The sequence below is a fragment of the Budorcas taxicolor genome, chromosome 7 (genome assembly GCF_023091745.1).
Source record: "Budorcas taxicolor isolate Tak-1 chromosome 7, Takin1.1, whole genome shotgun sequence".
NCBI lineage: Eukaryota > Metazoa > Chordata > Mammalia > Artiodactyla > Bovidae > Budorcas > Budorcas taxicolor.
In genome coordinates, this window is record NC_068916.1 from 43,087,480 (window position 1) to 43,109,198 (window position 21,719).

The following is a 21,719-nucleotide window of genomic DNA, read 5'->3' on the forward strand; positions in this document are numbered from 1 at the left end:
GAGGCCCCCAGGTTTGCACCCTGATGGGCATGGATACAAGGGGTTTTCCCAGAGGCCTTTGAGGTCCGACCTTAGTGGGGAGGAGCCCAGTGCGGTCTGACAGTCTCTTGTCACCCCCAGGTTCCTGTACACACGCGAATGAGCTACCCGCCAGCTGCCACCACCCCCTGGTGCCCAGTGTGAGAAAGGAGGTGTTGCCTGCCTGCCACTGGCATGCCCCGCCAGCCCTCAGCCTGAGCCCAGCGGCGCCTGCCCCTGCCCCCTGCCACCCTGCACTGCCCCGGCTCCCCCGCAGCCCCCACACTGCAGTGCGGCCGGGCCCCCTCCCCACAGGGGCCGCCCCCACCGCCCCCTCCTGGTGCCCGGGGCGGCCCGGCCCGCAGGGCCATGAAGCTGCAGGCTGTGATGGAGACGCTCCTGCAGCGGCAGCAGCGGGCACGCCAAGAACTGGAGGCCCGGCAGCCACCTCCGCCCTCTGAACCTCCAGCCCGTACCAGGGCCACTCCGGAGGAGGACAGGGAGCCTGAGAGCGCCCGGATGCAGCGGGCGCAGATGGCCGCCCTGGCCGCCATGCGAGCTGCTGCCGCCGGCCTTGGCCACGCACCCAGTCCCAGCTCGGAGGATGGGCCCCCTGGCTCGGAGGATGAAGATGCGGCCCTGGAGGGGGCACCGGGCTCGCCCACCCCACCTGGCCGAGGCAGGGAGGCAGCCAGCCTCCCCATGGGCGATGGCCGCTTTGAGGATGCAGGCTCCGACGATGACCTGTGAGTCGGGGTCTGTGGGCTCCTTGTGCCGACCACATGCCCTGCACCGGCCACTCTCAGCCCTGGGGCACTACCGTAGAGAAAGGGCAAAACTCCTGTCCTGCTGACCTCCCAGGATGTACCATGCTTTACAACTCAATGGTGGACAGTTCTCCATCTACACCGCCCAAGATGGGGGCCTCCTGTCCCAGAGGGTTCACACACACGTGGCCAGTACAGCTGCACTCTGCATCTGTAGCTTTATATCACCTTAATTTAAATAGAGCTACTCACACGAGATCAGTGGCCCCCATCACCTAAGGAGGCTGTAGGAGATTTAGTGATGGGGACAGACTTAGAGTCCATGGCCCAGGAGAAGCCTGCACAGAGTGGGCATCCATTGGCCCTTGTGTGTGTCTCACCAGCGTCTGATGCGGGTCCCAAGCTGGGCACTGGTGGGATCCTCCTGGGAAGAAGTTTGACAAGTCACACATGAGTATGATTATGGGCTGTGATCATGCCAAGAAAATAAAGCGGGGATGTTGAGGGGAGGGGTGGCTGGGGCTGGAATCAACTTTTGGGGCATTGTGAGTGAAGGTCTGCCTGTGCAGCTGACAGCCCTTAGGAGCCGGTGAGGGGAGCAGAGAACAGCATGCCTGGCAGAGGGAACAGCCTCAGCAAAGGCCCCAAGGCAGGAACAGGGTCCGTGTACTCAGGGCCTAGTGAGGAAGCCTGTGCCGAGGACGGGGAGAGGTGGGATTAGCAGGTAGGTGGGGGGGTTCATTGCCACAGGGACACCTCTAGTTGCTCTGGGCTAACTGGGAACAGGACAGTAAGGGCCACACCCTGAGCAGTTCTGCTCATGGGTGCTCTTGACAGCTCACCCACGTCCAGACAGGGAAACCAAGGCTGGATAAAGTGGGACCCTTGCCCCAGGGCTTGAGTTGAGCTGGCGCCTTCTCCCCTGACCCGTGCCCCTTGTCCACCCCAGGAAGCCAAAATGGGAGGAGGAGGAGGAAGAGGAGGAGGAGCTGGAGGAAGACCTGGGAGACGACGAAGAGGACGAGGAGGATGAGGACTACGAGGACGAGGAGGGGCTTGGGCCCCCGGGCGCCACCAGCCTGGGCCCCGCAGCGCTGTTCCCCCGCAAGGCTCAGCCGCTCCAGGCCTTCCGTGGTGACAGTGGATCCCGGGCGCTCGGTGGCCAGGAGCGCCCGGGGACTGGCCCAGCTGTCCCCGGAGGGGCTGCCCATGCTGCACCTCAGCTGCAGCCACCAGACCACGGGGACTGGACATATGAAGAGCAGTTCAAGCAGGTGGGCCTTGCGTCGTAAATGGAGCCGCGGGTGGTTGCTGCCAGAGTCCTTCTGACCTGCCCTCGAGGGCCACAAACTCCCCTTGTGGGCCTGGGGCATCCCATGGAAGCCCCAGTGTGGGATCGTTGTCTGTGGGTGGGATGGGCCGGCCGGTAAATGCAGGGACGTGGGGATACATGGGGACAGGAGTCAGGAGGGGAAGTTCGGCAGACTCTGTACCAGAAGGCCGAGCAGAGAGACCTAAGCAGACCTGGCTTGGGGAAAGGCCACCGTCCTATATGGGGTTCTGGGGGTCATGGGTGCAGCCAGCAGGCGCGGCCAGAGGCATTGTCAGTGGCGTTGCATCTGATGTATTGAGGCTGTGGCCGTGGAGGGGGCTGAGCAGGGGGTGGCCACGTTGGTGTGGACAGCCAGTCGAGCAGCTCCCTGGGCTCAGGAGGGGTGGGGAGGAAGCAGGCGTCCTGGTGCCGTCCCCGCGGGCGGCCAGGGCAGAGGAAGTGGCCAGGCGGGGGAGCCTTTGAAGTCAGGCCTCGCCAGGCCGGGCAGATGGAAACCAGATGGCGGCCGGGATAGCCGGCTGGGCTTGCATTCCAGCCTGAGGCCAGCTGGGCCCTGCCCCGACCTCCGAGAGTGGACATGGGGACTTGGCCTCCCAGGCCCAGTGCCCAGCCTTCATCTGGGCTCCACAGGGCTGGGGACGTGCCAGGCACATGGGAGCCGGGAGGTGGCTGTGTGTGGCCTTGGGGCACCCCCCCACCCATGCTGGCTTCCAGGATGGGCAGTGGGACCCTCTTTGAGGGAGCAGGAGGCCCCGCAGCTGCCGCCTGGGGAAAGGGCACTGGGACCCTGGTAACCTCAGAAAACTCAGGCAAAGTATAGAAGCGGACATGCAGCATGAGGGGGATGAGCCAAGGCCGTGGTGGGATGATGCAGGGGCAGGTGTAAAGGCAGGAGGGGAAGGTGCCCCTGGAGTGGGTGTGGCCAGGGCAGTGGCCTGAGGCAGGAGGCCAGACTGAGGAAGGCAGGAGGATTAATCCCCTGCCCGAGCATCTTGGGCTGGGTGGGGCTGCCCTGGCTTCCGGCTGGGTCCTGGCACGCGGTGCAGGGGGTGGAATGACACTCAGCAGACGTCACCTTCCCAGGGTGTGGCCGGCCACTCCTCACGCATGACCCCAGCTGCCCTCTTCAGCCTGAAGTCCCCACCCTGGTGTGTAGACCCCAGCCTGCAACCTGCTTCAGTCTGCCTCCCCTTCCAGGGGCCTCATTTATGTCTGGGCTGCTGTCTGTCTACTTGTGCAGATGACAAAACAGAGGCAAGGCATGAAGGGGGCAGGGGGAGTGGTGGGTTTCCCAGAACCGAGCTCCTGACGTCTGTTGGGGTGAGAGTAACGAAACAGGAGTCCCATGGGTGATTTACATCAATGTTTGCCATCTGAGTTCAGCCCTCAGGGAGCCCCAGGCCGGAGGCCAGAGCCAGACAGACACCCTCCATCTCACAGGTTCACTGCCGAGCAGGAGGAAGGGACAAGCCCACAGCCCCTGTGGGGTTGAGGGTGGACAAGTAGCCCCCAGCCCCGCCCAACCTGGTTTGGAGTGGCCAGGTCCGGCAGAGGCCAGGGGTCAGGTGTTCTGACTGCAAAGCCCTTTCGGCCCATCAGGAGCAAGGTAACTCAAGGGGCCGTTGTCCTGCTGGTCTGGGAAACAGGGTTGATGTTTTGAGGACCCCCAGGGTCAGGGCACAGATGGGGAAACTGAGGCCCAAGAAGCACAGGGAACGCAGGTCACAAGTCAGTCTCATGCTTGTGTAGTGTCTATGGGATGCCCAGCTCCCCTGCCAGGGGCCAAAAAGGTCTGTAAACAGATGGGTGGGAAGGGATTATAAGACCCAGCCTGGCAGCCGCTGGGGGATGTAGCTTATGGGCCAAGCCTGGTTGGTGGAGGAGCTGGGCACTTGTATCGTGGGGCACCCATGCAAAGGCCCTGGGGTAGGATGTAGCATGGCTTGTGTGTGGAGGCCAGATGCTGCCACTGGGCTTGGCCCTGAAGGGCCTGGGATTGAATTCCCAGATGGAGGGGGCTGGGGCGTGGTGGGCAGATGCCAGGGTCTTATTCCTGCCTAGCTGTGGCAGTTCCAGCTGCCCACACTGCCCTCCTACCCAGCTGGCCAGACACCTGTGCGGCCAGTGTCAACAGTGGCCTGGGCCTAGCCAACCTGGCAGATGTCGGGGCTGTGTTGACTCTGGCGCCTGCCCCACCCCCTTCCTGGCACGTGGCAGCCGGGCCGGCTGGCCGCCTGCTTGGCACCATCTCTGCCTCTTCCTCTCTGGTCTTGGCAGGGCCCGGGCCTGACTTCCGCCCGAAAACCCTCGACAGCCGTGAAATCCCGCCGTCAGCCGCAGGGTTTGGGGGGCAGCCAGGCTGGGGAGGGGCCGGGAGCAGCAGGCTCACGGCCACGGAATCTTTCCTTGGAAGCCAAGAGCCTCGCTACTGGGCGGCCCCAGGGACACACGCTGATGAAGGCCAGGGCTGGCCAGGATCGCAGTGTGTCACAGGGCGCAGTCAGCAGCTTGCCTCCTGCCATCAGATATCGCATCCTAGTGACATCCCGGTGGCTTCCTGTCACCAGCAGGGCTGTGCAGGTCTCTCAAGAAAGTACTATCGTGGGGTTTTCAAGCAAACAGACTCAATCGAGGGTCTTCAGCCACTTAAGGACTTGAATCCTTAGTTTCAGTGACTCTATAGATAAACGCTGGGATTTTTGCTCATGGTTTTATTGATATGGAATTTATGTAGCATGTGATTCAGCTATGGAAAGTGCATTTCAGTGGCTTTTCATGCATTCATGGGGTATGCAGCCATCACCACCATCAATTTTAGAACATTTTGTCACTTCAAAAATAAAGCTTTTAACATGTGCCTTTTCGCTATTACCCCACTCCTTTCCCTAGCTCCTGACAACCAGTCTCTAGATCTGCCTGTTCTGGATGTTTGCCATCAGTGGAATCATGCACTGTGTGTCCTCCTGTGTTTGCTTCTCTCACTGAGCATCCTGTTCTCAGGATCTGTCCACATGGTAGTGAGTGTCAGGGCTTCTCTCCTTTTCTTGGCTAAGTAATGTTCCATTATGCACATGCCGTGCTTGTGTGTGTGTCTGTACACACACACACACACTCACTCACTCACTGCATTTTACTTACCCTCTCATCCACTGATGGACACTGGGGTTGTTTCTACCTTTGGCTGCTGTGAGTGTGTGTGCACGAGTTTGTGCGTGAATGTGTGCTTTTGGTTCTCACGGGCATGTACCTGGGAGAGGAGGTGCCGCGTCATGATAACTCTGTGTTTAGTCTTCTGAGGAGCTGCTCTTGTTCACAATGGCTGCTCCATTTCGCATCCAAGCTGAGGGTTCCAGTTTCTCCGCATCCTCGCCAACACTTGTGGTTATGATTCTGATTCCAGCTGTCCCTCCGGGGGTGGTGTGCTATCTCCCTGTGGTTTCAGTTTGCATTAAATGTTGGGATCTTTTCCCCCCTGCTTCCCAAGGTCATGTCTACTCACCATCACTAGTAAATAAGCTCAGAGGTATAAAAATGATGGTTCCAGGTGGTGTTTGTCACCTAACTATGCACAGGTGGCAGGTTGAATGTCTTGCGAGTGTCTTGTGTATACTCATTTGGTGCTGGTGGGGGACACTGTGTTTGCACCATTGTGCAGGTAGGGAAACTGAGGCATAGACCAATGAAGCCACTTGCCCACGGTCACACGGGGGATGTATCAGACTGGGACTTGACCACAGGGTGTACCAGAGGAGTGGACGGATGGGAAGGGGCAGGGGGCAAGCCCCACTGGTGAGGGTTTGGAGGGAAACTGTGTGGCTCTGAGCGTCCGTCTCCTCGTCTGAAATGGAGGTGGTTGGTCAGGGCCCCCCAGCAGGGTGTCAGAACCCAAGGTCTGGACACAGAGGCCCCCAGACAGAAAAGCCACCATCAGCCTCAGGTCCTCCACCCTGAGAGGCTGCCATGTCCTTGCTGTGGACCCTCCCTGTCCCCCCTTCCCCACCCTGCCCCGGGCCTCCTGGGGCCCCTTGAATTCCCATGGGTGTCCTTCTCCACACAAGCTTCTGTGGCCCCAGAAATGGGTTCAGACAACTTAGGGTGCAGCCCTGGGCCCCAGATGCTCCCTCAGCAAGGGGCTGTGGTCACATTATTTCTTCTGTTTTTCAGTTCACTTGATGTTTTTTTTTAATTATGGAAAGTATACACACATATATTTTTAAAGTCTTTTTTTGGATTTCAGAAGTGACATTTGATATCATTCTGGTAGGAAAAAAAGGAAGGATTCCAGCAAGGTCTGAGCCTGCCAGCCTCCTCCCCAGCCTTCCTGGGGTCAGCCACACCGTCTTTCCAGGCCTTTCTCTGTCCACTTACACAGAAGTGTGACGGGCAGCATATTGAAGTGTGGTCTTTGGGGGTTGCTGGGGTCTGCCATTCACTGAGCTGGACATACCGCGCTTCTCGTTTTTTCCCATCATTTTCACTCTTTGTTTATTTTATCAGTGTTTTGAGTAGCCTGGTTCTTTTAGCTGCTTCAGTTTCCCTTGTGGGGCCGATACCAACACATTGGTCTTTTTTCCTATTTCCCAGTTGTAAACAACACTGCAGTAAACATCTCTTGGGGTTTTGTAGGGTGGAGGTGGGGAGCAGAAATTGCTGGGGCTGCAGGAGGATGTGGCAGATACTTTCTTCACCTGGAAGGCCAGAGATGGACACGGGGACTCCAGCCGTGCAGTCTTGGCTGGGCTAGAGGGAAGGCTGCCCAGAGGAATGAGCTTTGGAACTGGGGTTTTGTAGGACGTGTAAGAGTCAGCCAGATGGCCAGAGAATGGTTAGGGTCTGTATCTTGGAACCATGTGGCTGGATCATGAAGTGGGAGAGGTAGAGGTGGGCAGAACAATAGGGCAAGCCAAGGTGGGCTCAGAGGGGGCCTTTGCAGGATTTAGCAGTGCTAGGGGAGGGAGAGGGACACTGGGAGAACCCTGCTGGGATCCATGGCCGGGCACCACAGCTAGGCCTGTGGGGCCAGGGAAGAGGGTGAGAAGTTTTGGGTGAGAAGTGTGTTCTGGGCACAGGCTGGAGGTCAGGCACTGGGTTCTGGGCCCAGTGACGTCTAGCTGGCGTGCCGGGGGCAGAACAGGCCAGGGGCCAGGTCCGTGGGTCCTGTGGGCCAGCTCCGGCACCAGGAGTCTTCCTGGGGAGCCGGGGCCCTGGGCCCTGTGCTGGGGGTGGGACCAGTGCCGCGAAGCCCCCCAGGAGTCCAGCCCTGCCGTCCTGGAGCAGCACCCGCCTCATCAAAGCCACTGCGGCTGCTGGCGCAGGGCCAGCTGGGCCATGGCGGGCACAGGGAGGGTGCCTGCCTGACAGTCCTGGCACCGTGCCCCCGCCCGTGCCAGCCTTGGGAACCACACTGACTCAGCCGGAAGAGCCTTATCTGGCCCCGGCGCCGCCGCCTGGCTGCCCGGTCAACGCTGTGGGGTCACCGCCACTGTGGCCTGGCCCCACGCCCACCACTGCTCCCCACCCTGGTCACCGCTGCCAAGCGCCTGGCCCCTCCCCACGCTTTCTAATAACACACGCGGCTGTGGAGGGCGTGGTGGCCAGGGGGCATGGGGAGCACGTGGAGTCCAGCTGCTGACGTGGGCACGTGTGCACGTGAGGAAGGGCTGGCTACGTGGAGTCCCCTCTCAAGGGGCCCCATGTGTGTCAGAGTCTGTTTGTGGAGCTGGGTCTCTGGGGGCCTTGTGAGACCCCCTGGTGTTCGTGACCATGCATGTGCCAGTGTGGCTCTCCCGTGTGTTCATTTGAATGATCTGGGGCCACATGGACCCACCTATGGCGTCTTGTCTGTGTATCTGTCATCTTAGATGCCTGCTGGTGGGTCCCTGCACCTGGAGTGTTTGTGTACATCTGCGTGTGCCGCCACGTGACATGGACCCAAGTCACGTGGATGTCCCGCCAGTGTGTCTTGGGGTCTGGACACACTTGAGGGTGGCCAAGCTTGTGTATCCAAGTCATCAGCCCCAGTGCCATGCATGTTGGGGTAACCCTCTCCCATGGTGACCCTCTCTGCACGTGGCTGTGTGCCTGGGGGTCTGCAAGAACACACATGCATGCCCCCCACCGGCCCCCGTGGCCCCTTGTCTCAGCAATCTTGAGGGTATGGTGGGGCCCATTAACCGTTAGCCAGAAAGTCAAGCTGCCCCAGTCAGTGGCTCGGATCAGTGGCCCGGACACAGGTCAGCGTCCCGTGCTGCCTTGCTGACGCAGCCCCAGGAGCTGCGAGGTGTGACAAAGGCCTCTGGGCTGCAGGGGCTCCCATCGCTGTATCCCATCCTCCTCCCCTCACGTGCTGTGTGATTGTGGCCGGGGGTGTATCCTCTCTGATGTAGAGGTGCAGTTGGGGGATGGCAGGCATGGCTCCCCTGCTCTGTGCCTTGGTTTCCCCATCTGACACAGAGTCTCTTCAACCCACCCATCCTTCTGACTCTGAGCCTTCACCCCCCATGGTGACTTAGGGGCATCCCCGGCCCTGTGGAAGACCCCGTCTGCTGATGCTGGCCACTGCTGGGTCCTGCTCCAGGCGGGGTTTGGGGCAGCTGGGGGTGCAGGCCATGGGTGGGCACGCGCGGGGGCGGGGCCGGACCGCCCTCCTCTGCTCGCCCGGCTGCGCTCGGCCAGAGGACAATTGGGGGTCACAGGGTTAAACGCTAGCCAATCTGCCTGTGGAGGCCCCAGTGCAGGACTGAGCCTTGCCCCTCGGGCAGGGCTGGCGGGTGTCTCATGGGGCCAAGGGGTGGGGGCGGGGGCAGGGAGGGCATAGAGTCAGCACTGCCTGCCCCCAGCAGGCTTGTGGCCTTGGGGACACCTGCCTTCCAGACGACAAACCAGGGACAGATAAAACCCCATGTTCCAGGGAGAAATCTATCGGCGGCTGAATGGTGTCCCCAGAGTGATGGGACCTTGTTTGGAAATCCGGTCTCTGTAGACGCAGTTAAGATGAGGCCACAGCAGAGGAGGGCAGCCGGGGTCCTTATAGAAAGGCAAGGGACACACAGAGGCAGAAAATAGCCATGTGAGGGTAGAGGTGGAGACGGGTGATGTGGCCACAAGCCCAGGGCCCCCCAGAAACTGGAAGAGACAGGGAGGACCCTCCCCTGGAGCCTCTGGGAGCATGGCCCTGTCCACACCTTGATTCCCAACATCTGGGCTCCAGAATCGTGGAAAAACGAACCCCTGTTCCCCCTGGCCTGTTGCCACTGCAAGAAATAAACACAAAGTCCAGTGAGGGGCTTGGGTCCCTGACTCTTGGGGCTCAGCAGTGCCAGGCAGATGCATAGGGGGCCGGTGTGCCACGGAGCCTCCTCCAGACCCTGACTGAGTGGTCCATGGCATCGCGCGGTAGGCAGAAAGGCCAGGCTGCACACCCACGTGCGTACGTGCATGTATATGTGTGTGTGTGTGTGTGAATGTGTGGAGCACCGGGGGTGTGCCTGAGAACAACGCGCACAGAAGTGCCGCCCACGTGGCTGCGTGGCAGTGGGGGCACCAGGCCCAGTGGGCCTGGTGGGTGTGGCGGCCGAGGGCGGGGCGTCTGGGCCCAGTATCTGCGAGCCAGCCGCCGGGCGAGGGTGTGTCTGTGTGTGTCTGTGTCTGGCTGGATGGGTGTGTCCATGTGTGCCTGGGAGCCACAGTGGGGTGGCGGGACCTGCCCGGCAGGGGCTGTCCATTGGGAGGTCCACATGTAGGGTGACAGCACACGTCCAGACGGGTGGAAAGGCCCATGTGCAGCCATGGGGCAGACACAGGCGTCCACAGCCACACAGAGGTCCAGGTGGGCGCTGTGTGGTGTGTCGGGTGGGGTGAATCCTGCTCGTGTCTGCCATGGAGCCTCCTCCAGAGGGGGTGTCTGGCATCTCTGTCCGGGCTGCAGTCGCCATGGCCCTGGTGCTGTGCCACTTTCTCTTTCTCCCCCAGGAGGGGCCTCTGAGGGTCCCCATGGCCACCCTAGCCTTTGCCCTGTTAGGCCATGCCCCCAACCTCACCTCCTTGCCTTCAATGTAGATCTTTTGGACTTGTGAGGTCCCCACCCGGGAAGGGGCTCCCCTAGCCCCAGGGCTACCAACTCTGGATGGGGTGGGCCATGTCCTCCTTCTGTTCTTGTTTTTTAAATTTTATTTATTTTAGCTGTGCTGGGTCTTTGTTGTTGCATGCGGGCTTCGCATTGCGGCAGCTTTTCTTGTTTCAGAGCACAGGCTCTGGGCGCACGGGGCTTCAGTAGTAGTGGCGTACGGGCTTAGTTGCCCCACCAGCATATGGGATCTTCCCCAACTATGGATTAAACCAGTGTCCTTTGCATTGCAAGGTGGATTCTTAACCATTGTACCACACCGGGAAAGCCTCTCCTTCTGTTCTTTATCCCTCCTCTTTTAGGACGAGCTCCATAAGTTCTTCCCCTGGACTCCAACCGGCCCTGGGTCCTCACTGAAGGCTGGAACCAATGTGAACTGTCCCCCTCCTGCTAGGCCACCATGCCTGGCACTGGGGGAGCTGGGCCTGGGCCTGGAAACTGACTGTGTTCGTCATTCTCCACGTCTCTAGTTTCTGTCTCCCCCTCATGGCTCTCTCTGTTTCCTTTCTTGTCTCTGATCTCCAACCCCCATGCCCCTCTGCCCATCCTGCCCCCATCACCCTGTAATTACTCATCTGCCCTTTTCCTGGGAGCACCTGGGGACAGTGTGCATGGCCCCAGCTGCCACCTCTCCTGGCCTGGTGGCTGCTGCCCCACCTGGCACTCTGCCCAGCCAGCGGCCCGCCCGGCCCCTCCCTGTGCCCTCTGGCAGGTCCATGTGCCCGCTGACAGGGTGTTGGATTCTTAGACTGGAAGTGGGGCCCTAGGGCACCTCTGGGGTTATTGTGGGTGGGTTTTTTTTGGCCACTTGGTATGCTTTGCAGGATCTTACTTCCCCAACCAGGGATTGAAACGGCACCCTTGGCAGTGATAGTGCTGAGTCCTAACCACTGAAGTCCTGGGGTTATTCCTTTATTCCATGCCATGGCTATTTGGGGGAGCCCAGCCCAGCTGATGTAGGTGGCAGCTGGGGAGGTGGGAGGTTCCAGGAGAGTGGCCCCCCCTGCTGTCAGGGGGCAGGTTTTGGTGGCACCCTGAGTCTGCTGGCCATTGTGGGGCAGATTGTGTTCCACCCTGGGCCCAGGTCTGATGGGGGCTCCTGCAGGTGTGTTTGGCAGGAACCCCAGAACCTGAGCCCCCTCAGGGCCCCTTCCTCTTGACTCCTGGGCAGGAGGCAGGAAGCAGCCCCCTTCCTTCTGGTCCCGTCTGTGGGCACTCCAGACGGTGAGGACCCGGTCAGCAGGGCTGGGGAGGGGTGGGACCTGCCTCCACGACTCTGCTGTGCTTCCATTGAGTGAACCTGGGTAGGGGGCAATGGGGACGTCACTCCCTGAGCAGGTGGAGCTCTACAGGCCACTGGACCACTAGGAGGGTCCCTCTCCGCCTGTTGGGGGCTGCCCACAGCTCTTCTGCAGGTACACGGGGCTACTTTCTTTCAGAAGTTACTCCTGCACAATGCGGGTTTTTTGTTTGTTTGTTGTTTTTTTATCTGGCTTGGCCGGGTCTTAATTGTGGCATGTGGAATCTAGTTCCTTGACCAGGGATCGAAGCTTTGGGAGCACAGAGTCCTAGCCACTGGACCACCAGAGAAGTGTCCCCCATGGTGGAAGTTTTAATTCCCGGGTGCCAGGCTCTGGGTGCAGGGCTCAGACCCCTTGGCTGCCCTGAGCCAGCAGCTAAGCTGTAACAACACTGTTGTCCTCGGGTTGTGGGGGGTCCCAGGACCCCAGAACACAAGGACCATCAGGCTCATAACTGCAGGTGGAGAGGGCAAAGAAGGAGAAGATGCTGGATTTTTCGCTTTCTGACCCCAAAGCCTTTGCCCGGTGCCCCGCGCATGCCAGGCATGCTTGGGCAGGGGGTCCCACCCCAACCCCCAGTCCCACCAGATTCTGACGTGGCCAGAGGTGCCAAGGGGCTCTGTCCCGGGTTCCAGTCCCACTCTGTGCCTTCTCTCAGCACCTCAGTCTCCCCATCTGAGAAATGGGCTGCCACATGGACAGTGGTCTGCTCCAGCCAAGCCCGAGGGCGAGGGGCTCCCAGGTGGATAAAGGCCACCGCCCGGATTTGCATGTTGGGGCCGCTACCTTCCTAGAAGTTTCTCTCCTCTGCTCCCTGTTCTGGGCGTGTCCTCGATGCCAGGCCTGCCTGGCATCCCCAGCTGTTACATGGGGCCAAACTGTTCTCTCTGCACAGCCTGTTCCCACAATCCCCTTGTCCTTCCCCACCTGGATGCCCCAGGTGCACCCCTGCCCACTTCCCAGGTGGAAAGATTGAGGCTCCGGGGGCCCCCACTCACATGAAAGGCTGACTGGAGACCAGGGCATGTCCCCAGAACCTCCGGAAATCCAGAAAGAAGTGCCTTTCATCGCTGACTTTGTGGTCAGGCTCTGTGACTTGTTTCTGGAACTTTTATTAATATCTGTGTCGTGGGTGGGGGTGCTGCATCTCTGCTGAGAGGGGACACACACCAGTTGGGGGGGGCGGTGGCCAAGCGGGCAGATGTTTCTGCCCTGCCCAGAATCACTTCCCCAATTTCCTGCTGGCCGAGTGGGGCCCCTGCAGCCCTGGAGTGCTGACGGGAAATGAAAGGGCCGTGTGGCCCTGCGCCTGGGTTGGGGCGGGGCTGGCCCCAGAGGTCAGGTGCATGGGGAGGCCAATTTGTGGGAAGGGCCTGTCACCTTGTGGACACTATTAAGCCCCTGCTATATACAGCAGCAAGCCAGACTGCCCTTCCCCCACCCTGCAGGGAGCTGCCTGACTCCAGGGGCCCTGGCCACCCTTGGGTGGGATTCCTGCTGCCCCCCTCTCAGGCCAGGTCTCTTTTGGGTGCACTGTGTCCCCAGCATCCAGTATGGGCCTTCACATAGAGAAGGATGGGACTTGCCTGGCAGTTCAGTGGTTAGGACTCAGCGCTTCACTGCATTGGGCCCAGTTTCAGTCCCTGGTCGGGGAACTAATATCCTATAGGCCCTGTACCCCAAATGCGCAGTGTGGGCTCCCCCCCCACCAAGAAAACCAACACAGAAGGTGCTCAGTCATGGCTGTAAAATGGCCTGACCTGGCCCAAACCTGGAGGGCTGTTACTGCTCTCCCTGGCTTCCTCCTCCTCTGCCCTCCTCCTCCTGAGCCCCTGCCACCCCCAGAAGGGCTGTGGGCACCGCACCAACTTCTGCTTACTGCCCACCCGGCTGTGTCCTGCCACCTGCCACGATGGGTAAACTGAGGCAGGGAGGGTTCCAGACTCCAGGTCCTTCTGACCCACCCCACCTCCTCCCACAGCCCAGCCATGGTCCTGGCGTCATCCATCTGTCCCTGCCCCTCGGGGTCTCTGGGCAGAGGGGGCGAGAAGGGGCAGAAGCACACCCCCTGGGTGGGTGCCGTGCACGGTTATAGGGCCCAGTGGCTCAGCAACTGGTGGGGGCAGCACCATAGCCAGACCGAGACTGGTCACCAGTGCGCATGGAGCTGGTGCAGAGTGGGTGTGAGGGGAGGGGCCATGGAGATGCGGTGCGGCCCCGCCCCCAGCCCTGCGCCCAGCCTGTGTGTGGGCGGTTCTGTGAATGGGTCCGCGGTTGAGTGGCCCCCAGGGACCCGGCCTGGGCCTGGCCCACCTGGCAACGGCTGCCCGTGCTGAGTCATCCCTGGCCCAGGCCTCCCAGGGCCCGATAGATAATGTGAGGAGGGGCTTTATCTGCCCGGGGTGGCGTCCCTAGGGGACAAAGGGGTTGAGCTGTGATGGAGGACACGCTAGGTGGGTAGGAATGTAAGTTCTTCTTTAGCACCTGCTGTATACCAAGCCCACCCACTGTTACCTGTTCTGCCCTGGGGGCTGTCATCTGGGTGGGAATGAAGAAGGGAAAGAAACCGTCCCCCAAATAAGTGCAGAGTCACATGACCCGTGACAGATGCTGGGGGTGGAGGGGCAGGGAGAGTTACTCAGGGTGTTGCCCTGGCTTGGGAGTCAGAGCAGGAGCCAAAGAGGGTTTTAAGGGTGGAAGACGGGGACCCACGTGGGGGCACCAGCAATGCAGAGGCCCAACACAGGACCAGGCTAGGGACAGTGAGGGGCCAGCACTGGGGAGGCGCCAGGTGCTGGCATACAGGGCATCAGCCCCACCCACCCAGCCTGGCAGGTAGGAGGTCTGGCTTCTCCTGACAGAGGCAGGGAGCCAAGGGCAGCCTTGGAGCAGGGCAGACATAGTCTGATCTTGATGTAGAGATTGAAAGCTCCCGGGACCCTCCACTCTGGGAAGCTGCAGGGAAGTGTCATCTTGGTTGTTCTGAGGGAGGACGTTGAAGGGTTAAAAGCCAGCTGTGGGGCCTTCTCTGCTCTTTCACTGCAGTTTCACTTTGTTTACTGGCGGTATGATGAATCAGTTTTTGCCCAAACCCCAAAGGATATAGAAATAGGTAAGATTTGTAATAATAGCCGAAAAAGGGAAATGAGCCAAATGCCCATCAGTGGTGAATGGATGAACGCATGTGTCCCTCCACACACCTGGAATATTACTTAGCCACGAAAAGGAGAGAAGCTCTGACACTCACTATCACGTGGACAGATCCTGAGAACACAATGCTCAGTGAGAAGCAGACACAGAAGGACACACAGGGTGATTCCGCTCATGGGAAATGTCCGGAACTGGCAGACCCACAGACACAAGGAGTGGGCTCCTGGTTGTCAGGGGCTGGGGGGGAGTTCTGATGAGGACAGGGTGTTTTGGGGGGGAATGGAAGGTTCTGGAATGAACAGAGGTGGTGGTTGTCAAACACTGTGCACAGAAGGCCCTTGAATCATTCACTGTAAAACAGCTAATTCTATGGTATGTGACTTTCACCTCCATAAATATTTTCTTTAACAATCCAGGATAAAGTAGGCGAGATTAAGGCGGCGCCCAGCCCTGCCTGTCGCCTGGCTCCTCTTCCATCCCTCATCCCTTCCCTAACCCTCTCTGAGTCCTGTGCTCCCCTGGGGGTGGGGGGACCAGGGGGGTGGGGTGGGGATTCTGTTCCTCCCCCCACCCCACCCCCACCCCATTGTGGCATGGGGAAGCATCCTTCTCTGGTTCCCAGGAGCTTTGGTTGGACACAAGTGTGAAAACAGGCCTTTTTACACCCGCCCCCAGCTGTGGGCTTTCCAAGCTGCATCAGTGTCTGCTGGGGACAGAGTTGTCCTGCTCAGGGCCTGGGGGGTCTCCGCGATCCCGAATCCTTCCAGTTCCTCCTGATTTGAGTCCCTGACTCTGCTGTCCAAGGACACAGCCTCACTCCCAGAGTCCCCCTGCCGCCCAGTGGCCTCTTCCAGCCAAGATAGGGCCCCTCGGACTTTGGAGCTGCCTGGGTGGCAGGAGGGGGCCGAGCAGACACTGTTGAGGGGGCAAAGGTCCTCTCAGGGGCCCCGGGCAGGCGGTCTCTTTATAGCTAGGGCCCCCTCAGCCTTGGGCTGGACGCAGCCCTCGCCCTCAGCTCCGTGGGGACTGGGGACGTGGTGTCTGGGAGGGGTCTCCAGAGTGTGGGCGGTCCTGGGGGCCCCCTCCCCCCTGCAGGCCCCCCTCTGGATTGATTGGCCTGTCCTCCTCTTCCAGGCTGGCAGGTGGTGTCTCGGTGTGTGTGGTGCCCTGGCTTCTGAGGTATCTGCTGTCTCCACAGGGCAGCTTCCAGTGAGGGACCCTCCCACCCCAATCCCTACTCCCACCCCAATCCCTACTCCCACCCCCAGCTGCAGCCAGGGCTTCTTGGAGGCCTGGTCAGCAGCCGGGTGGTGGTGGTGGAAATGCTCATCATTTGCCACAAACAAGAATTTCCTGTTTGCCCCTCAAGCACTTGGGGGAGGGGGAGGTTATCTCACTTTTTCCTCCGCAGCCCCTCCCCCCCCACTACCTGAGCCTGGAGCCCCGAGCCTGCCTGGCTTTATCTGCTTCCTCCTGGACACTGGCCCCTCCACCCTCCATGGGGCGGGGGGTGGGGGATGGGGTGGAGTGGGGTGGGGTGGGGAGGGGTAGGGTGGGAGGGATCCCTCCAAAGATCCCCGCTCCGTACCCCCTCCAGCCTTCTCCTACACCTGTGCTGGACCCAGAGCAAGGCCCTCATGCTCATCATCCCCCCTCCCCAGGGTGGTCAAGTGTCCACTGAGAAAGCCATATGGGGCACCAGGCTGACTTGTGTCTTTGCCTGAAAGGAAACTGAGGCTGAGGCTGGGGTCAGAGGATGAGAAGGGCCCAGGAAACTGCTCTCCAGGGGAGGGAGCACAGGTGGAAAGGCCCTGAGGTGGGCTCTGTGCCTTTTGCTCTGAAACCATGATGTGGTCCAAAGGGGCTAAGCAGAGGGAGGTAAGGGCCAGCAGTGACCACAGGGGAAGTATAGTCCTCATTGGGGTGATGGGGAGATGGGAGACTGCAGGGCAGGGGAGGTGGGGACTGGGCTCTTCCTGGTCTGTGCCTCAGTTTCCCTTCTGTGAAGTGGGTGGTGCTGGGTAGGGGGAAGATGGACCATGGGCAGCCAAGCCTTGGTAACTAGCCGACAGACGTGTTCCACCAATGGGTGGGGGCCCCGCCACAGCCCAGAGAGGTGGAGGGGCCACATGGCCATGTCCCAGTGACCCCGCCTGGCAGGTAGAAAATGGGAAGGGAGGTGTGCACTTGGGAGCATTTTTGGGGACCCCCAGCCCAGGCCCACACATCCACACCCACATCCTCAGGCTCCTGTGCCCCCTTCACAGATGGGGCTGGGGGAGAGCAGAATCTGAACCCAGCGGGGCAGACCCTAGGAACCCCCAAGATGCTTGTCTGCCCAATCCTGGACCGTAGGTGCCCCAGAACATGGGTCGTGCCCAGACATGTCTAGGATTTGGGAAAGAATGGGGGGATCCTGTCCCCAAGTTGTGGTGAGAAATGAAAGTCTACTTTAATGAGCACTTTTGAGCAGCTGCTGTGTGCCCAATCCTAGACACTGGGAAAACCCCTGACACTCTCCCAGCGAGGACAGTGTGAGTCCATGTGGCTCAGTTGTGCAGGGGACAGGGTGGGGTGGGGTGGGGTACACAAGAGAGTTGCCCACCTGGTCCCAGTGAGAGCGCAGCTGCAGATGGCCCTCCGGGGTGACCTCAGCACAGAGACCTGGGTGACAGGAAAGCCTGGGGGGCAGAGAGCTCAGCCAGGGCCAGGCCAACATTCCAGGCCAGAGGAGCTGCCAGGTCAAAGGCCGGAGGTGGGACCACGGCCCCTGGCGGGCTTGAGAAGCTGCAGGAAGGCCGGTGAGAGGTCAGTGGGGAGGGCCCTGGCAGGTCCTCCAGGACCACGTGGCCACTGGGAGGTGGGGTGCCCTCAGCCGGAGGAGGCCCCGTGATCACAGCACCTGTGGCCCCAGCGCTCAGCTTTGGGGAGGGAAGAGCCAGGCAGTTTATCTCCCGCCTCAGCCCCAGAGGGGTTTCCTGAGGTTTTGCCCAACCTCCAGCCTGGGTTTGCAGCTCTAGGCATGACAGCACCTCCTGGGCCCTCCGGAAAGGGGCAGGGTTTCAGCCAGAGGACCCAGGTGGGCCGGAGGCCTGGGCGTGGCCAGGGAGGTGTCCTGGCCCAGCTATATGGCTTGAAAGCCTTGTGAGACCAGGTAGCTGGGCCCAGCAGCTCATGGTGGCAGGGGAGGGGCCAGACAGCGTCCGCAGCTCCCCCTTGGCTGGGGCTTGGTGGGCTGCCCTGGCCAGCTGACCAGGGCAGGACACACCCCACGGGGGTGCGGAACTTGGGTCAAGAGCCCCATAAAGCTGGGAGGCCTTTACTGCCTGTCTTTGTTGTCTGCTGCCCACAGCAACGGCCATTAAAGCTGCCTCCTCTGCCTGCTGCCTGGGGACATGTCCACCCCCTTTATGGCCTCGCATAATGCCCTGGCCCCGTGGGGGTGTGGCCATGCCACCACCTCCGCTCACTGTCTGGCCTGGGGGTTAGTGAGTGGACCCCTTCTAAGCTGGGCCGCCTGTACAGGCAGCTAGTCTCTGCCCTGAAACTCTGTCCACCTGGAATACGGGCGTCCTGATGGTGCTGGGAGTGCTGGATGAAGCTGTTGTACTTACCAACCACTGTCCCTGAAAGATGGGGAAACTGAGGCAGGAGGGGTGCTCTGATCTCTTGTGGGGGCTAGGCCCAGAAAGGAAGAGGTTCATGCAGGGTGGGCCCCCCTCCACTGGGGTTGGGATCTTACAGGAGGAAGTGTTGCCCCTCGTCAAGACAGGCTTGAGGTTGGGTGATCCCTACGTGAGCTTCCCGGAGCAGGTATGACAACTGACTGGACAGGATGACTGACCACACACTGGATGGCTTAGATCTAGAGATCTTCTCTGTTCTGGAGGACTAGTGGCCAGGGTCAGGCCATGGCAGGGCCATGCTCCCTCCAGAGGCTCCAGAAGCGAGTCCTCCCACCTCTTCCAGCTCCTGGGTCTCTGGGTGTCCCTTGGCCTGTGTCTGCATCAGCCCAGTTTCTGCCTCATCTCCCCATGTATCTGCCTGTCTTCCTCTCATAAGGACCCCAGTCATCCTACTGTGAAAAACCCATCGTGATTAATGACATCGGCAGAGACCCCGTGTCTGCACAAGGTCCAGTCCTGAGGTTTTGGGTGGATGGAAATTTGAGGATGAACCCCTACAGGTGTCTTTGGTCTTCTCTGCCCAGCCTGGCCCATGTTGCGGCTGAGCAATCAGGGTTCACTTAACGAGCATCTGTCAAGCAACTGCTGTGTGCTCGGCCCCATTTTAGACATTAGAAACAAAACAGACAGACTCCTTGGGCAGACGGGAGACCAGACCAGGGTGTGAATCACGGGCTCTGAGGAAGGGGTGAGGGGCCCACACAGTGCTGGGGGCTGTGTGGGCCAGAGTCGGGGGTGGGGCGGGGACAGCGGAGGGGCCCGGATGGGTGCACGCCTCTGGCCACCATAAATCAGTGCAGGAATGCAGCTGGCCGGCCTGGCTGGGCAGGGTGGAGACAAAGGCTGAGCCTCGACCACCCAGGGCTGGACTCCTAGCTCTCCCAGCCTGTTCCCTGCAGTCCCCACATTGTCTCCACTGCACAGACCGGGAAACTGAGGCCCAGAGAGGAGCCAGATGGCTAAGGGTAGCCTCCTTGAGGACCCTGCCTTCCCAGGCCCAGGGATGTCTCATCCCACGGGAGCTGGGCCTTAGCATGTTCTTAGGCCTTGATGACGGATTATCCCAGCTGGAGCTAATTGGTGGTTTCAAGGCTCCCCGCCACAGTCCTGCTTGCCCTGTGTCCTTGCAGACACGGGGGCACATTCCCTGGAGCTTAATTTGAAGCCTGCTATTTGCACTGGCCCTCCTCGGCAACCCTCCTTCCCCCCCGCCAAGCTTTGCTCTCTAATTACCTCTACTGGCTTCCTCTGCCCACCAGCACCTGGGAGCTGACAGCTGAGGCTAGGACACCCTGCTCTGCAAATACTGCAGACCTCCGTAACTGGTGGACCCAGGCAAGGGATATGCAAGACAGAGCTCCTGAGAGTCCTGACTCTGTCCCAGGCCTGCCTCTGTGCCCTGCAGGAGCATACACACATGGCTTGGTGGACAGTGCCAGACATCCACCACCCTCATGGTGGCGATGGTCTGGGTGAGACAAATTGTGTCCCCCAAAATTATATGTTCAAGACTCAGCTTGAGCACATACCTGTGATCAGAGCATGACGCGGGAGTCAGGTATCTGCAGGTGTGAGCAGTTAAGGATGGAGATGTGGTGGCCCTCAGCCAGTGAGTGGGTGCCCCATGGGAAGAGGGGACTTTGGACAAATCCCCAGGGAGAAGCCACGGCAAGACAGAGGCAGAGACCAGGGTGGTGCAGCTACAGGCCTGGTGCACTTGGGCCCCTGCAAGCTGGGAGAGACGGGAAGAATCCCCCTTAGAGCCATACCTTGACTCCAGATGGCTGGTCTCCAGAACCAGGCAGGAATAAATCAATCTCCGTGGTTTAAGCTGAGCGTGTGGTCAGCTGCTGCTACGCCACCCCAGGACAGTGTCTCATTGTCCTTGTCTGATGACAGGGGCAGGCTCTCGCTGCCTGCTCAGCAGGACCTCGGCAGGTGTTCAGACGCTGGGGGACAGGGCTGAGACCCCCTGTTGCCTTTCCTACTGGCAGTTCCCTCGACTAACTTTCCAAGTGATGTGGACATGCTGCCAGTTCTGGCACCCGCTAACCCATCCTCTCCCTGCCTTCACAGCTCTATGAACTGGATGCAGACCCCAAGAGGAAGGAGTTCCTGGACGACTTGTTCAGTTTCATGCAGAAGCGAGGTGAGGTCTGCCTGCCAGGAGGATGGGCCTTGCTGGCAACAGCCTGGGGCAGGTGTGTCAGAAAGTGAGCTCCCCATGTCTGGAGGCATCCAAGAGATGCCTGAGGAGGAGACACAGCCCTGCCATGGTGGCAAGCGTCTGAGAGAAGACGCACCGTCCTGCCATGGGTGTCTGACAGAGGAGGCCCAGCCCTGCAGGTCTGGTGGGGGAGGCACAGCTGTGAGAGTCTAAAGGGTATGTCCTTGGGTGGGGGGAGTCTCAGGACCCCAACCCAGAAGTAACAGTGCAGGCTTCCTCCCTTGCTGCTCCCAGGATCCCACATAGCAGGCCTGCCTCTTTGTGGGGAACAGGGTTGGATTCCCAGGGTGGTGGGTGCTGGGTGGTAGGCAGAAGCTCCTGGTGGACTGGAGACCAGCCTTCCTGCTGCTGTAATTGGTGGGAGGCTTGGGTCCTGACCTCTCCCAGCTCCCACCTGGGGCCTCAGTTCCTCAGTCTGTGAGATAGGCCACCTGCACCCCCTGCTGTGTGGCAGTCAGTGCCCACATGTGCTTAGTGCCAGGGCCACGGTTATTATGCAAAGATAGGGTACCAGGCCCGAGCCACCTCTGCCTCCCACCCCCACCCCCAAGGGTCTGGCAGATGCCAGACACATCCTTGCGAACAGGAGATGACCACGGACAGAGACCAGGCCTAGTGGGGCATTCAGGGAGAGCCAGGCCCAGAGGGGCCCCAGTACCCCCCGACCCCCAGCTCAGAGCTCCAGCCAGACACAGATCCTAGGAGTACCCACTGTAGCGTGGGCTCATTTCCCTGATACCCCCATGCCCCCACTGTTCAGGGAAGGAAACTGAGGCCTAAGAAGCAGGAAGGGGTGGGGCTGGTGTGGGCTGCAGGGGCCAGCCAGGCAGCTTCTTTGTCCAGGGCCCCTGCCTGCCTCTCCCTGCTAGCAGCTTCTGTAAACACAGGCCCAGGCCGGAAGGGAAGGAGATGAAAGGGGAGGGGGCTGTGGCCTCCGCATTAACCCCTCCTGTGCCAGGGGTGGAGGAGTCCAGCCCAGCCCAGTTATCTTCCAGCCCAGCTGCCTGCTATGTGGTCAGAGAGCTCCTACCCCACCCTTTATCAGCCCCATCCACACCTACCCAAGCCCCTCACTGTCCCCCCAACCATGGGGCTCCAAGCCCTTAGGCCCA

The 21,719-nt window shown here is 60.3% G+C and overlaps 1 protein-coding gene across 1 annotated transcript in view; it reads left to right on the forward strand.

The window, feature by feature from the left end:
* Positions 1 to 387: 387 nt before the first annotated feature.
* The window catches only part of ARID3A (AT-rich interaction domain 3A), a 28,205-nt gene continuing 6,873 nt past the window's right edge, over positions 388 to 21,719 (forward strand). The window contains exons 1-3 of the mRNA XM_052644021.1: positions 388 to 764; positions 1,735 to 2,059; positions 20,457 to 20,529. Coding sequence (XP_052499981.1) covers positions 388 to 764; positions 1,735 to 2,059; positions 20,457 to 20,529 — 775 coding nt within the window. The remainder of the gene's footprint in view (positions 765 to 1,734; positions 2,060 to 20,456; positions 20,530 to 21,719) is intronic.